Consider the following 17,493-nt stretch of genomic DNA (forward strand, 5'->3'; position numbering starts at 1 on the left):
CAAGGGTCTCCTCACAAGACTCGCGGTGGGAGGGGCTCAAACACACACTCCTACAGAGTGCAGTCACATGCATAGAAGAAATAAAACAAACATAGAACACACTCCGATTTCAAGAATGTAACACTTCCAGAGTGGCCCAGAAATAAACACACCAACAAACACGCTGTGGTAACGCTCACTGTGCGAGACTCAGTGCAAAGCTCGCCTCTTCTTGCTGAACCTTCAATAACAACTTAATCACGCATGGCCCAACAATAATGGAGATTCAATGACGGGCACAAAGGTGTGTTACTGTAAGGTTAACGTGGCTTCTATTAGTGTTTACCACAAATCCCTGCACAGTTCAGTCAGACGAGGTGTTTTCACGCTGGCTGACAGTGAACAACCAGGTTTCAGTCCGACCCATACGCTTTATATTCACAGGCTTTTGATTCGTTTTGGATTTCCCCTTCGAGCATGTGTTTCTGCTTTCTAATCAGAGGACAACCACATGCAGGTACCCACCTTTACAGACGAAGCACTTGATGTGGAAGTGTTTGTTCTGAACACGCAGCGCCTCCCCTTTGCAGGGCTTCCCGCAGTTCTGACAGGGGATCGGTCCCCCTCCTCCTCCTGCTTGCTTCTGCTTCTGCTGCTCCAGAGGGCTGTGGACAGCCTGCTGCTGAAACACTGCAGGAGACACGCAAATAGGGGGATTTTAGATTTCAGCATAACTGTACTGGAGAGTGTGGTACTGAAGGTACTGGATCTGCTGAGGTCTCTCTCGTCAGTGAACAGTTTCAATACACAGTGGTAGTGGAAGTCACATTAAAATGTATTGATGATGAAATGATACATTGTAAGAATGACCCAATATGTCTCCCAATTTTAGGCATCTTCTTACTTCAATAAATGAACCAACTCTTTATACTGTCATAACTCATTTTTGTGAAAAAGAATCCAAAAATAACCAATAATAATTTACTGCAACATCGCAAATAGATTTGAAGAAATGTCTACTCTAAATTGTTCTATTTTTTTTATTTTGCAGGGCACAAAATGAAAGTTTTCAAAAGTTTCTTAATTTCCCACGTCCTAATCAGCCTCTGGTGCCAACTCCATCCTGACCCCTTTGACCCTTTATCATAACCCCGGTATAATATGGTCACACACTGTCCAGTCTTCCGCTATTGACTGGGGTCATCAGCTGAACAAAAGTCCCTTTGTGTTGTCAGGAAACCTCCGTGCTGTCAGGCCGGTTTCCTCAGGTCTCCATGGTTACCGGTAATTGGGCTTGGAAACTGGGAGTTCATCAAATTGATTTAGAGAAAGAGACAGAGGGAAGAGTGTGGCACAGGGATAATAGCAGTGAGCTCAACGAGGCTGCATTTGGCAAGTCATCAAGAACTGTGTGGCAGACTTCATTCTGCTTTCATTGGGTGTTTATTGGATGTTTTCTTGACACATTGTTTTAACTTAGATTAGGCTGAAGTTACCGTCTTTGTCTCTGCACTGTAATGTGGAAAGGCACATTTGCCTTCCCTCTTATTTAAAATACAATGTCACATATTATGACTTAAATCAAGTTTTGGTTCTAACCTATTCTTATCCTCTACATGAATGTGCCCACTTGTGACGTGCTTCACTTGCGGATACTTCACCAGAGAGTAAAAGCAGACACCAGAGACACACCGGAGTAACACATTCTTCAGCGACTTTACAAGGACCTCTCACCCACAGTGGGGAGCAGCTATTTTACAGCGTGTTTACAGTGTGTATCCAAGACAAACACCTTAGATCTGCATATGTGGGGTGATAACCTCATGCTGTTCCATTAGCTTGGTCTTAGTCCAGCATTTCAACTGCCTAATCTACAAATCCAAAGTTCAGGTCAGACAGTGCAGGTAACATAGCAAACTGTTGATGAAGTTTCTTTGGCTGGTGCTAAAATCTTGAAAGCTGCTTTCATTCAGTGCAAATTACTGACCTGCCAAATGAAATCAAGACTTGAACAAAGCTTGTTGCCTGTTGCCTATAGAGTTTACAGTTCTGGCCATAAGAGGCAACTCTTCATTGGTGCTACCCGTGTTGAGCGCACATGTGGACACGCCAACCAATAAAAATAGGAATTTAAAGGCTCGTAAAAGGCCTTTAGAGAGGGATGATCGTAACCATGTGGAAAGGACGACAGCGAGTATGGACCAGGAGGCGTCTGGGCAGGAGGGCCGGGTTCTACCTTGTGATCGGACCCAGCGTGCCTGCACCTGTTGTATACGTCCTCTCCAAACAGCATATACATACTGTACAGAAGAAGAGGAGGGTGGGGTCGAGAAGGACACGTGCAATCTTTTCAGTCGGATGTAGAATCCAACAACCTGCTCCAGACATTAGGTCTGGGATACAGGTCCAGTAAGCTGGTATAAAAAGTGTTGTTAGATGTAGTAGTTTGTATCATCAGGCTCACTCATTTATTTGTATTTATTATACTGTATATTCTGCAATTTTTCCTTCACTAAGCCTCTTCTCTGGTACAGAGTGTCAGCAACCTAATGCTGCTTTTAGAGAATAGAGACAATATTTGAGGGGAAAAATGCAATTTGGGGGGAAAAATGCAATAAGAATAAATGAGAGAAAGAATCACAGACTGAGACGCAGCAGTATGGACTGAAAATACTCATTGCGACGTGGGTGTAGTGAAGACATAATGACTTTTCTTTCTCGATAGAAGACAGAGCACGACTATGTTGTGAGCAGCAGCAAGATCACACCCCTCCTCCTCGTTCCAGTCTTTTCCAGGGGACCAGTTGTCCATATCATCAATCAGACGGCCAGGTCTCTGCCTGACGCCATTACTGATGCTGCTGCAAAGGTCGCAGCCAGCCACACTGTATATCTCTACCCATACTGGCCACTAGAGGTTTGCCGTCCCCTCAACACCTGGACCATCACTGCTTACCCAAGTACAGGCAAGTAGCCACATTATCTGGTGTTAAAGCACCCCAATAGAAAAATCTCTACATGTGTCACATCGCTCCTAATGCACAATATCACGTCATAAGGATATAAACTCAGAGAGAACACCTTTAACCTCAGGATCTCCCAATATCAGGTTCACGTCAATAATACCACAGCCAATGTCCTTTGCCTCTTTAAGGGCCAAGCTCCAGCACCTCCTAAAAATAGTGTTCCCGCAACTTAGGGGATCCCATGGTGCTGTGCAGCATTCCTGGTGTGAACCATCTGCAGAGGGGACGGGGTGGGCAGGGGATCAACATGCTCACGTTACCACAGCATGAAGACTTCATGGTGGCCAGGCTGTTGACCTTGGAGGCTTTCACCTTCTTATAAATGTACACATAGAAATGGATTAGTCTAGATTTTTTTTTCTATGTTTTTTAAGTATTTATTTATAATCTACAGGCTCTATAATCAGTCATTGACTTTGGATAATACTTCATCAACACTGTATGTTTCAATAGTATGTTGTTGTATTATTAAACACTGACCAAGACCACAGTGTATTATGAGCCACCAGATGACATAATTTGCCCTGATAAAGCTCCAGTAACCCCCCACACATTCAATGTCCTCACTTAGAAACAGTGGAAGCAATGGGCAACTACAGGGACTTCCCACAGTAATAGAAAGGGAAATTCAAAAATTCAATTTGAAGATAACACATTTTTGAATTAGACCATCATAAAGACAATAGAGTCGTTAATTGGATTAAGCAGTTAAGCAGGACTATGTGAACACAAGTGGAGGAGAGTAGAAGGAAGGAGCTGGACGGAAGCTAAATCGCATATTGCAGCTACCCTCAGACCTGTCATTGCATATACTTCATCATGTTGTCCTTACACCAATGACATTGACCTGTGCACTTACTCCTGCAGCCCGAGCAACATTTGACCTCTGACCTCTCTGCCAAATGACACTTGTGCATCGTAGTTACTTTGGCCTTAATAAAGAATAGGTCAAGCCATAATAACAGAGAGGAATCACTCACCAGTGCTGTAGCAGTGCTATCGCTGTCCAGCCAAATATACTATTTATAATAGCTGCAACCACAACAACAACCACAGCAGTCATAAATCTGAGTCCTGGGTCAGAATGAAGCAGTGTGGCTTCTAATGAATGTGCTGTTTGTGTGAAAACATATGATTCCTGTCATTCCTGCAGCGGATGACTCAGAGAATATTGTTTCCATGGGGATGACAAACACTGCAAACAGATACTGTCCCACATCCTTCTGCAGCTGCCTCAAGACACGTGTGCAATTAGTGTAAATATTCAGTCTTCTCAGTGCTACTATAATACTAACATTAAGTGACATATTAACATGGATTCATTTAAGAAGTATGAGCAGAAAGAATGACACAAATGAGGAATTTGCTGCATAACTGCTGGAGTCACAGGACTGGACCAGACTCGGGCATGTTCATGTGCAGGGACGGCTGACGGGGGGAGAGACACAAAGCGTAGTGTGGGACGGGAAGAGGGAGCGTGAGCGATGGGAGCTCTCATTAGTTTCATGACTCAGGAAGAGAGCCTCTCAGTGGAAGCACCGTGTCAGCGTAGCTATGTGAGCAGGAACACTGGAATGTGGCAGAGAGAGGCCAGCAGCGCTGCAGCTGGATGCAAACATCACGCTATCAGCATCTGTATTAATTCTCTGAGAATAGTTCACAACAAATCATTATATCCTCCTGCTTAAAAACATAAAAATAACCCCATATAAAAATAACTACATTACACATGTCCCCATCCATCATCTCTGGCTCTTGTTAGGAGTCACGGGGGGTAATTCTTAGAATGATGAAATGCCAGCGGGGTTAATGCTGCTAAACTGACAGACATGCAGACGGTTTGTTTACTGGAGGGTTCAGAATAGTGACGGCGTCGCTGCGGCTGCTGACAGCCAGCCAGGGGTGACATCATGTCCAGGATTCACCGCCCTTGGCCTGGACCGGGACGCAGCCTGAAGTTGTGCATTTTGGCATGATTATATCCAGGTAATTATTATGTGTAGCCTCGTCTCTCATCAGCGTGTGTACAGTATGTTATGTATTAGGCACGGGATCGGAGCGTGGGCGTGTCTGTCGATTGCGAGGCCTCGCACCACGTTTTTACGAGCCCTGTCACATTGTAACCGCAGCACCTGCCGGGCCTGTGCGAACGCCGCTACGACCCCACGTGTTCGAGGCAGAGGCATGCTGGATTTAACGAGGCTGCAGAGGAAGACGGCATATTTGTGCTTTTTATGGTTTGCGCCAGCAATGCGGTTGCATTCACTATTACTGCTTTAACAGGTCAGGGGTGGAATGTGAATTAGTATCCCTTCAAATACTTCGTCAGCATCCACCTCGTCTGTTGCCCAACCAACAGACACATTCAGGTCAGCAACAATACGTCACAACCCTGGGGGATTTATGATCAACACCCAATCAACCCATCAGACTGTAGAAGCTGCTGCACTTTAACGAGTAATGAAGTTAATTTGCTGTGATGCTGCTGAAATCTTCTTGACTTCCACAGGCAAGTGCATTCAAGGAACTCCATAGGAGTGTCCCATGCAGTAAGTTCCATGATGTCCAAGCCCTAGTGGATGGATTACGTAACACCACAGGCCCGGTGTAAATCACAACAGGGGCAGCGCACCCGTTTCTCCTCAGCAACTGGGCCCCTCGCGCTGCCGTGAGCCGCCCAAATGGCCGAGCTCCCAGTGTGAGCGATGCGAGCAGGAAAACAGTGCGGCTGCCAGAAATGTGGCAGCATAATCAACCTGCAGCGGAGGCTCGGCGCTCACGCTCCCACTGACGGAGCAGATTCAAACAAAACGTTGCATAATACGACAGCAGCTGGAGGTGAAGCACCGCTGACACGCGGTGTCAACGCGTGAGCGACAATTATACCTACAGGAACTGGCAAGTTTAAAAGTAAGACCACAACCTGCTTCTTACAGTGGGACACGGGTCGAACAGTCAAAAGGTCGCTCCTGGGTCCATACAGTAAGCAAATCATTAGCTATGCGCTTGCAGGTGATCACACACGCAAACACGCGTACGCACACACACACGTAGAGTCTATTAAAGCCCATTATTACCTTTTTCCTCTGGCATGGTTATTCAGCTGTTTGCACCAATGTGTCCTCTTGTGATAGCAATTATAAACAAAATCCAGCAAAATCTATTCAAAGTCTTCTCATAGAGTTGTGAAACATCGTCCGAGCTCTCTGCAGCTATGGTGTAATAATAGATGGGAGCATGGAGTGAGCAGTCTGTCCGTCACTATCTGTGGAATGAGCTGCAGGTCATATGACTCCTTATGTCTCTCTATCTCTCTCTCTCTTTCTCTCTGAGTTATTGCACGTCTGGTATAAATAGAAGCGTGTGCAGTTCAAAGAGAATGACAGCTCCTCCTGTCAGTCAGGAGCCAGTCCCACCTTTATATTTAAGTCCCTTAAAGATTAAAGCAGCATGTTTTGATATTTGGAGTGGCAGCAATTATTATTATGAGATAGAAAAATAATCACTGCAAATGGAGGAGACTTGGCAGTTAGATGTAGATTTATTCTACCGAAGAACAAAAGTTAATGGCTGCAATAATAAGAGAGAGTCTCTGTATTTTTAAACCTGTGTTCTTTCTGGGATCGTACATGCACAAATGTTACCTTTAACCATTTCAGTTTGACCCCGGAAAAACAGCAGGACAAGGAACAAGAACAAGAACGAGAACGAGAACGAGAACAAGAACAAGAACAAGAACAAGAACAAGAACAAGAACAAGAACAAGAACAAAAACGAGAACGAGAACGAGAACGAGAACGAGAACGAGAACAAGAACAAGAACAAGAACAAGAACAAGAACAAGAACAAAAACAAGAACAAGAACAAGAACAAGAACAAGAACAAGAACAAGAACAAGAACAAGAACAAGACAAATTTCATCGTGATTACAACTGTATCTGAACCAGACATAAATCATCCAGACAGACTGTCCAAAAGCCCATAGAGAATTGAAAATGAAATAAAATGTTGTTTTCTGTTTGTCACTAAAACATTTAAAACAACTCTGATGCAGCTACAGTACATTAGACGCTGGTTGCATGGTAAACACAGCAACATCCTCCCACCCTCATACCTTAGTGGTCTGGCTCGTCTCCAGTGCAGCCAGAAGCCCTTCTACTGCAGTTAGTCTAGATTTACATCCAAGGTCACCACTGAGCCGCTGTGTTTATTGGAATTTGGACACTGGCTTTAACTCCAACCATTGATTAGAGCTGATATCTAATCAATATCCAGGAGTAGGCCTGACTGCCTGGATGCATCTTCACACTCAGAGGCCAGAGTTGACCCACTGTACAAGGTGGTTAAAGCAAATTCAGCCTGAAAGGAGACTAAACCGGTGGATAAAAGCTCTTCATACTGTTACGTGTCAATATAAATCTCTTCTCTCTAGTATCACATCGTTTCCAGGGCCAACGCACAAAATAAATGGTTCCGTAACGGAGGTCCTGAATTATGAAGTGCAGTAAAACAATGAAGTCATTGTTCATTCAGCTGGTGGAGGGTCACTTTAGGGTGACGGCAACGGCGTTGGACCTGCTCCACGTCCTAGGCCCCAGTAAAACGACTGCCACCCCCACAGAAGTGAAGTCACCAGGCCGAGTCATTAGGAGCCGTGCCAAACATTCAGAATATGACTGAAGTACAATGTGTCACTGGAAATACACGACCACTGCTACATCAGTCTAGTAGCTGATAACAAGCTTTCCAGAATGAATTCTCAGTATCCATGTGTTCTACTGTAACTTTGCACATGTATGGTTCCTGGATGACTTTCAACTTGTCTTAAGAGCAATAGATCGAACCAATGTGTTCACCCACAGCTGTTCTTAAAAGCTTCAGAACTGGCCTGGAAACAAAGCAAGTCCCTCGATGCGTCCAGGCAGACGACAGGCACAGCTTGAGCTTTATGAAAGCCATGACACCTTAGCGAATGGGCATCTCATCAGCCAAGCCAGACCAGCAGGAGCCCATGGAGGAAGTTATTAAAAACTACTAAAAATAACAGACAGGATGTACCAGAGAAGTGTGTGAAAAACGAGCCGATTGTCAGTGAGGAGACAGATGCCAGAGGGACCTCGTGGCCTCATTTAATCTCTGACACTGTCCGCTTTCTCACACATCCTGAGTTCTTCTCCCCTTTCTGCTCTGGCCGTCACTGGGACATAAACTCCAGCAGAAAGTGCTCAGTAAACGGTGGGAAGCTTTGGGGAAACAGCACAGTGGGCTTTGCCACGTGACTCAGCAGCCGGTACGAGTGTTTGTGAGGAAACCCACGGAATCTGCAATGCAAATCATCCAGCACCAGCAATGCCAAGTGCCATCTCCAACAAAGACAATGCAGGACCAAAACAGAGGACACATAATGTCACATCACTCAAGGATATTTATGAGGATCAAAATGCCAAAAACAACCACTCTGAGCCTTTGTCATTTTAGGGCAGTATGAATAAAGGTCTCCTTGTGTGACAAATACTGACTGAAAAATGACTCTGCTGCTTTTGTTGCTTTAGCTTTGCAGTCATCTTGCAACAATGTCTTGCAATGACCTCCAGAGGAACACATCTTGCATTCAAATGAAGGTGGACAAGTTGCAACGAATGACAGGGAACAAACAGGCAAACTGCGAAGTTTGTGGGGTCTTCAGCAAATAATATACATTAAGTCACTTACTGTCTTGAAACCACTGGGTCATTATATTGAAATGCAGAGCAATCCTGGAGCACTGAAGTTAAGTAGAGCATCGTAAAGAGCTTTGCTTCAAAGGCTCAAATGACCACACCACTACCAAGAAAACTGGTGGGAAGGATAATGGATAAGGAAACGAGGTGTGAGCCCAGAGCCAAAAGTCCATGGAGGGATCAGTGTGTGTGTGTGTGTGTGTGTGTGTGTGTGTGTGTGTGTGTGTGTGTGTGTGAGAGGGCCTCTGCGATGCACCACTGACCCAAATCCAAAGTCCAAAGGCAAACTCTCTGTAGAAAGTAGCTTACGTTGGATGAACAAAATGAGACCAAACCCATATGGTTTACTACAAATGTAGGGCGAGTAATAGAGGTCTTTTTAGTGGCTCAGTGGGTAGAGGGTTGGTCTGGGGAGCGCGAGGTTGGCTGTTTGAACCCAGTTGATCCCACCAGGTGTGGAAAGTCACTTTTCACTAGCTCCCCGAGCGCCCCACATGTCTCCTCGTGTGTGTGTGTATGGGTTAAATGTAAAGAAAACAATTTCCCCAAGGGGATCAAAGTCTGACTTATCTTATCTCATATTTACATTTGGGGGCAGGGTTAGATGTGATTGACAGAAGATGTGATGGTATGAAGGAGAACACATGAGTTGGCAGGGTGTGTTCTAAGGGTTATAAATTCAATATATCTTTGATAAGATGATTATTTTATTAGCCACAAACACATGCAGTCAACACGCAGGCTCTGGCAATTTCCTCCCATAAATAAAGGTTGCAGATTGTGTCGAAGGCCTGTGTTCTACGTGGACCTGGCAGCTAAACATGATCACTGACACAACCACAGCACAACAACACAACCACCAACAAGCCTCTGACAGTGATTACTTACTGGTCAAACAGCAGCAGAAGCAGTTTGGCATCTATCGCGCTTTACTCTCCTATAGCTCTCACCAAAGAGGGAGGTCAAGTGGGACACGCTGTCTCGTTGCTCCGTCTAGTTTGCTCATCCTCGGCCGCCGCTATCTTGGGTCCCTGCAGTATGTTGCCTCTGCTATGTTGAGCCATAGTAAGAATATCAACCAGCCTTTTATAGCAAGATGTTCCAGTTGTAATTGTGTGATGTTGTGTCTTAGTAAGAGGCGATGTGGACAGACACCATGAAACTTTTGTTCGATCACAAGTCATATATCAAAGCCTGATCATAAATCATCAAGTTCTCCTCCTAAGTACAACGCTATAGTGAGAAACTAAAGCGCCATGTCCAGGATTAGTGGTCACCAGGGAAGCTCTGCTCCTCCTTTTATAAGCAGAGAATTAACAGCAAATACACACTTACAGTACACTGACCCACATTTAAACTCCTACTTGGAAACTTGTTAATAAAAAATGTGGCACAGGGTGATTTGGATGTTTAAATCTGGTTAATTGGTTCCCTCGCTATGGGGGCAGGAGGCTCAGGGTGAATGCAGAGAGGAAAGGCATTTAAGAGGGAGGAAGAGGAGAGGAGATGAGAAATAAAAGGAATAGAAAGAGTGGGTTAGAGGAGAGAAAGTGATAGATGAAAGGGAATTAATCAACGGTGGAAAGATAAAAGACAATAAACAGAGAATAAACAGCGAGGAATGGGAAAATGAAAAACAGAATTAAAAATTAAAAAGAAATAATGGAATTGCAGTTGTGAGGAAGGAGAGGGATGAAAGGAGGAGAAAAGGAAATAAAGAAAGATGGAAACATGAAACCAGTTACCCTGGACCACCTCAGACAGCAATCGAACCTTCAGCTAAGATCAATCACAGCACGAGAACATGCACACACTCAGGAGAAGTGAACTGATGAATAATTCACCGAAGCTCATTGATCTTTATGTCTCTCTCCTCTGCACACAGCAGCAACCCGATCCTGCTTCAGAATCCCATAGCTCTGGGGGTAGGTGCACACATCCTCATCATCCTTTTGAACATCCCCACGAACAACGTGTCCTGTTTCCTGTCAACAGTCTTTATATATAGCTCCAGCATGTGTTGATCACATTAAAATGGTGGAGTTATTATAGGGACGTACGTCATAAACTCCAGGCTTGAATCAACCACAATATGAGAAGGGGCCAACTGGCTCTGATTGGTTGGTACATGCAGTCTGGATACACGCATCTATTACACAGGTGAAGACGTGACGCATCAAAAATCATCTAGAAGAAGAGACGACCCCACAACAGACGTGCAGCATCACACTGATTATTCGCATTTCATGTGACAAAAGGTCCCACCAATAGGTTTATCATCATCAACGCATGCGATTAAGTGGAGACATCTACAGGCCGTAGTAGACAGAAGAGAGTCAGTGATGGCAGAGACTCAAATAAGAGACAAGTCATGTCCTGTCTTAAGCCAATGCCTGTGTTAATCTCATTACTTGGTCTGTTTTTATAATTGGTGTTTGACAGGTGCTTATTACTCAGATAATATGCAGCAATAGACAGCAGTGGCTAATTAAAATGACTTGACTGCTCAATATGAATTAAGTATGAATATAATTTCATGCAGTAGATACAACATCATAGTGTTGTTGCAGAGAAGCTAAATTAATGTGAGAATGTGACTGTGCAAACACAGGGACGCACTGAAAGCCACTGTACGCTGCCAAACTACTGTAGAATCAGAACTCGGACAAGCATTTATTTTAATACTCATGAAGTGAGGCATTCAGGGACTAGGGACATCCAAATCACATTACAAAGTCACACCCAGATAGTAATATAATAACCAGCCATGATTTGCATCGCCTTGTCCTGTTTTCCACTTCATCAACAACTTCCTTCTGATGCCAGCTCATTTCACAACTGCAGGGCTCCATCGACGCGCTACAGTTCCTCGAATGCAGCCTGTAATGTAACTCTGTATGCAGGGTGTTTTACAGCTCATTGAAAAATGCATGGCTGACCTTGATGGCTGCTGTAACACTTAAATGTCACCACCTCAGCATTTTAACACAGTAAGATTCACCAGAAGAGGAAGAAAGAATAAAGTCTGACCCAGGAACACGAAACACGTTACCAACTGTTATTATTATCTAATTATGTGCTTTCTGCTTTGAGCTAAGCTAGTTATTTGTTTCTAAATATGTTCCCTCAAAGTCTCCCAGCCTACGTGACAACACAGCTGGCATCAAAGCTGATGTAACGTAGGCTGGTCAGTCCTTCCTTCATCAGAGCTCTAAAACAGCAGGCTGCAGGGAAATGTCACAGGCCCACACCACATTGCCTGCTTAATTACTGTGTGTGTGTGTGTGTGTGTGTGTGTGTGTGTGTGTGTGTGTGTGTGTGTGTGTGTGTGTGTGTGTGTGTGTGTGTGTGTGTGTGTGTGCAGCAGTGAGGTCAGCCAGTATTTATCCCAGTAAGCAGAGCTGTGGTCGCAGCCTGACTCCAGTCTGGATCTGCCCACCAGCAGATTCATTTCAGCAACACAAGCTCAGTTACAGCTACTGGTACTGATATTGATTCCCAGTGGACCCAGTTCTACCAAATATACTACATACTGCGTATAATAACGCGGGATTTAAGTGTAATAGGGAATGCACTGATCTAGGTTCATTACTACAAGGTTTATATTCGTTTCACAGATTTTGCATTTCACAATTAAACACAGAATATCTTCATATGTTGAGATTCATGTCTTTCAAACTAAAACGCTGACACACTGCTGCACCTCGTTTCTTGCATCATGGTTTCAGAATCCAGAAATCAGCCGTCTCCTTGCACAACATCGTCACATCTGCCAAAGGTTAATCACATATGTGTCTTCTCGTTTTGGTGGAAGAGTGCGAAACGTTCGTTTAACAGCTTCAGGCTGTGAGAACAGACTGATCAGTGATTCAGAGCTGAACAGGTGGCAATGATCGCACCAATGTTTCACTGCTGGACTTTTACCAAAGTAGCACCAGTGGACACAAAACTGCCTGACAACAGTATTGATCACAGCGTATGTGACCTGTGGCAGTAATCTGGGCTGGAGTTAACAGGCTATTCTTCGATCCTCCATCCTGAGTCACTGATAATCGTTCCCTGTGGTGAAGGGGCTCAACCTGTCAATGGATCCCAGTTAAGCACATAACTAAACACAAGACCTGTCAATAATCTGAAGCCACTGAAACTAAAAGATAAAGCATAAGTATATTTGCCGGAATGAAAAGAATGCTGACTGCCCTGCATAATAATCACACTACACTTAGGGTGTGTTTATCATGTGAATGCACCACTCCTCTGTTGTCATCAGTTGCTTACAGCTGAGGTAGAGTTTAGAAACACTATAGCATTGACACACAGTCTGTCAGACTCAGGCACTAGGACCAGTCAAGGTAAATACGGTGATGCACAATGGCGATGAGACAAACATAAAAGTAAAGAGCAGGTGGGCAAAGAAAGTTAAAATTACAGTAACCTGATGCCACAAGTCAAATTCCTGAAACTCAACCTATGTACCGCACAAAGTTTGTCAGACAGAGAAGAATGAATTCAATTTTAGCTTGAGCCAGCTACTGTATAATCCAACTGGATGCCTCTCTTCCCACACACACCTGACACTGTTTATTCACAGCTGGGCATGTGGAGACCGGCTGTCATCACACACAGGTAGTGATGTGAAGTAACAATGTAGTGTGCTCACGCATCCGGCCAACATTCTCCAAAAGGTGAAAGGTCATGTTTCTATCGCAAAAAAAAAAAACAATTTCCCCTTGTTTGTCAGTTTCCCCTCTCCCGGTTCACAGCCTTGCGCTAATGAATTTCCACAGTGTGGACTTTGAGAGGACTTGCAGCACTCTCATTAGCAGCTCCAGCACTGGTGCCGAGCCTCAACTGGTCTCTGACAATCCAGCCTTTCTGGAACACACAGACTCATCAGTTGACCCAGTCTTTGTCCACAGCCATGCTATAGCACGCTAGACATGAAAGGCTGTATTCACAAACGTTCATAGTATAAACTCAGAAAGACCCAACTTAGCTGACGTAGGAGTCATAACCTCTGAGTCCAACCTGGGAGTCCTAGCAGTGAATGATAGTGTATTTCCATACAGACGTGAGTGAAATAACTGCTTCCTTCATGCCGAGGATGTATGTTGTGAACACTGCTAACCTCTGCAGACTACCATGACTGAGCTTCCTGTAGTAATTACAGCAGGAGGCACCAGCCAGCGTTAATGTTTATATGAAGTCATGTAAATATGGTGATTGCCATGAAACTGAGGTCCTTGTTTACAGACCCCCCCCTTCTCTTTTTTTCTCCCCCCCTCTTCCGTGTTTACTGTACTTGTTATAATATTAAAACAACAACAACGTGCATTAGGAGATAACACAGAGAGCAGGGTAATTAGTGGTCTAATGCTTGGCTCAGCCTTTTGACAACAGCTGATTGCTGGTCAGTCTGTAGTCTGCACTCAGAACAATATGAACAGTGATGAGACTGTAAAATGCTGTCACAGTTGCATTTTTTCCTTTGCCAAATGTTTCATTGTTGCGATCGCTTTCAGATGTGAGCGCTTGTCCAAGGTTATCGACCTCAAACATCAGTGCATTGAATTTAATGTCTATAGTGCTTAATGCTCTACTGTTACATTCCTTTGCTTAGGAACCTCTCAAGTGTCTAAAAGATCTCAGCTCATAAGAGTTTAGAAGCTCCCTTCAGGAATTTTAGGAGGAAATACGTCATAAGATATTCTCTTAGCTTTCAGAGATTAATAAACACACTATACAGCGCATAAATACTCCAAAACCCTAATTAATGTCATGTTATGAATGAAATGCTATAGTCTACACAAGAGCCAGTGTTAGTTCATAGCAGATCAGTTATCAGAAAACAGTTATTTATATAATTATACAAAGTAAATAAAAAATAGCTGTTTCTAATTAAAGATTATGTTCAACTGTCTAATAATTCAGCTCATTATATAAAGCAATAGCACAAAAAAACTAAAGTAATACAAGGCTAGCCTGACAGCTGGCCATTACACAAATATTATTTGTTATGAAACTTTTTTATTAAGTTTGAAATGCCGCAATTATAAAAACACTCATTTGCAATCATTGCAGTTTTAATGTTGAGTTAGTTCAATATTAACTTAGCTTCAGGTTAGTATTCATCCTTAGTAATAAAGATACTTTACCTCTTTGTTTGTGAATATAATGTTTTAGTCAAATTTATTATTTATAAATATGAATAATTAATACATGTTACAGTAAGTCATTCAGTTTTAGCACTTAAGCTGACATGTTAAAGCATTGCTAACATTTATTTTTAATATTTTTTGTCAAGCTCGTAATTTGTGACTTTTTATCAGGACAATGTTCATTCAAATGGTAATAAAAACCTTAGATTAGTGTCATTCTGTGGCCTCCATGAGCTTGTATTTACAGCCACACCCCACGTTTACATGAGCTGTATTAGGAATTAACATGTGCAGTAACATTTAATATGTATTTATTAACCTACGAACAGTAAATCCCAGAGTGCATTGCTGCGTCTGTGACAGGGAACGGGCTCCAGATCAACACTAGCCTCTTGTTATATATTGCTGAATGTTGCTCAGGGACAAAGCCAGCTGTGGCAGCAGCCCACCGGGAGCCAGGCCTGCTGCACAACACAGCCTCTTTAAAGCAGGAGGTGCTGGAGAGCACGAGGGTGGAAACAGCCACCAAAGCCACCGTCTCCTGTCTAATTAGCCCACATCACGATCATTTACAATGGGACTAATTTGAAACTGTGTCTTAGCACCTGATAAGCTCAAAGAGACCTGCAGCATCCTATCGTTTGGGTGGATGCCTGTATCAAAGCATGTGAGGATCTCCAATATCTCTCAATTTTTACACTGTGGAATATAGTTGTAATTAATTGAAGACTATGCAAATATGTGCAAAACAATCACATCTTTGATAAGCACAGCTTCACTCATTATTATTTCAATACTGTTGCAGGTATGATTTCTTTAGGTCACACTATTTTACTAATGAAACGTAGTAGTAGCAGTGCACTGTATACTAAAAACAACCTTACCAGTGCTGCTCATGGTGCCTTCAGGTGTGTCCTCCTGTCAGATGATGCACAGTAAATAAGCCACTATCCACACTGACAGTACATGGATGGTGCCAGCAGTCGCAGAGTGCGCGAGCGTTGATGGCAGCCAGGCAGGATGAATGGAGAGAGCAAGAAAGAGAGCCGGGCCGGTGTCCCCGTGTGCCGAGGCCGCAGATCTGTAGACAACAGCCGCACTGTGAAAACAATCTCCTGCGTCCACTGCGGGGCTGCGCTGCCGCTCCGGACGCAGACGGAGCAGGTTGGGTGTGGGCGCACGGCGGAGAAATGCGAATGGTGTGAAGGCAGACAGAGGAATGAATGCGGTTTCCGGCGTGACTTTTCAAAATGAAAGCGATCGGCAGCGTTTAGCTTGCACTCATAGGTCGGTAAATGTGCAGCGAGATGTAGAGCTTGTCTGAGCATAGTAATGTGAATTTATTAACAATGTAGCTTGTTGAAGTAGTGGTTTCTGGTAAAATAATGTGAGGTCTGATAAAGCACGAAGTACTTAATATACTGTAGATGCGCAGAAATAAGAATAGATTACGTTTTTACATGTTGTGGCAACACAGGTCCGTCAGGAGAAAGAGCAGCTATAGGCTGAAATGAAAAGCTGCAGAACAGGTTGGACCTCTGTTTGGTTCTGACACGAGGAGCAGATGATGTAACCTGTCTTTGTTTATGCTGTAGTTCACAGTACCAGGTTTTCTAACACATTTAATCAAATACAAAAAAAACTAAATTTGAAGTAAATGTTAAGGTCCCTGAACACTGTCTGCTTCTGTTCTGTGAGCATTGAACGAATGTTTCCCAAACATCAATAACGGCGGGTAAAATTCAGCCTAGCACGTATTTATTGTTTATTCATGTCTTTTTTTTTAATTCGATTATTCGCCAACAGCATGCTTCTTTTACTTTGAAAGAAAAAACGCCATCTTTCCTGTCTTGTGTTCGATAACAGCGGACACCTTGTCTCTGCATCGCTCCAGCATCCAGCAGTCCGCTCCCCAGCGCACAGCTTCGCTCGCATCTATGGTCGGTGTAGTCTTTAGGAATAAAAACAGCCGTTCAAATGAGCAGCATACGGCTGGTGACGGACTACAAAGCTGTTCACCGTGAACGGACTGCAGTGTAAAAGATGCAGCCTCAAATTTAAAGCGTTAACCTTTTATAAAGCTTCGCACTGAAACCAGTCTGGGTAATTTTTTTAATTCGGTGCATTCAGTGTATTGCTTTTTGATTTAATTTTCTTCCAACCTGCAGAGACGCAGTCTGCTCATTTTGTTTTTGTGTGTTCTTTGTGTATTGTAGCACAGAAAATGAACTGGGTCAGTGATGTTTAAGGAGAAGGATGGAAAATGAGCCATCACTGCAAACACATCTGCTTGATAAAAAAAAAAACTGAGCCGTTTTTCCTCGTGTCATGTTTTAGGCAGCTATATATAACCTAAAATGCTTTACATTATTTGAAAAAGAAATATAAAATAAATCCTAAACTAACATTAAAACACAACTTTTTTTGTAAATTAAGGCCTTCGTAAAATGAAATATAGCATTTTGAATGCTAAGAGGTGACGTGTTTATATTTATTTATCAGGCTTCACGTGTAAACCAGTGGTTTGGTCAAAGTGATTGAAATAAAACCTCTTCTACATGTCAAAACGTTTTGATATTTAGTATTACAAGCCTTTCCTGCGACAAAGTA

General features: G+C 43.4%; 2 protein-coding genes across 21 annotated transcripts in view; one reads left to right on the forward strand and one right to left on the reverse strand.

Annotated features, from left to right (window-relative positions):
* ablim2 (actin binding LIM protein family, member 2) overlaps positions 1 to 16,087 on the reverse strand; it is a 55,236-nt gene extending 39,149 nt beyond the window's left edge. For 2 of the 20 annotated variants that reach the window (XM_055502724.1, XM_055502731.1), the window contains exons 1-2: positions 9,614 to 9,853; positions 505 to 669 (exon numbers count right to left, since the gene is read on the reverse strand). In XM_055502724.1, the coding sequence (XP_055358699.1) occupies positions 505 to 669; positions 9,614 to 9,644 (196 nt within the window). In that variant the 5' untranslated portion in view covers positions 9,645 to 9,853. Of the gene's footprint in view, positions 1 to 504; positions 670 to 6,082; positions 6,288 to 9,613; positions 9,858 to 15,767 lie in introns of those variants that run through there. The other 18 variants (XM_055502743.1, XM_055502716.1, XM_055502766.1 and 15 more) reach the window with 13 other exon arrangements.
* LOC129603091 (uncharacterized) overlaps positions 1 to 17,493 on the forward strand; it is a 506,300-nt gene that overhangs the window by 372,579 nt on the left and 116,228 nt on the right. The gene's annotated exons all lie outside the window — the stretch shown is intronic.

Source organism: Betta splendens, chromosome 2 (assembly GCF_900634795.4).
Source record: "Betta splendens chromosome 2, fBetSpl5.4, whole genome shotgun sequence".
Classification (NCBI taxonomy): domain Eukaryota; kingdom Metazoa; phylum Chordata; class Actinopteri; order Anabantiformes; family Osphronemidae; genus Betta; species Betta splendens.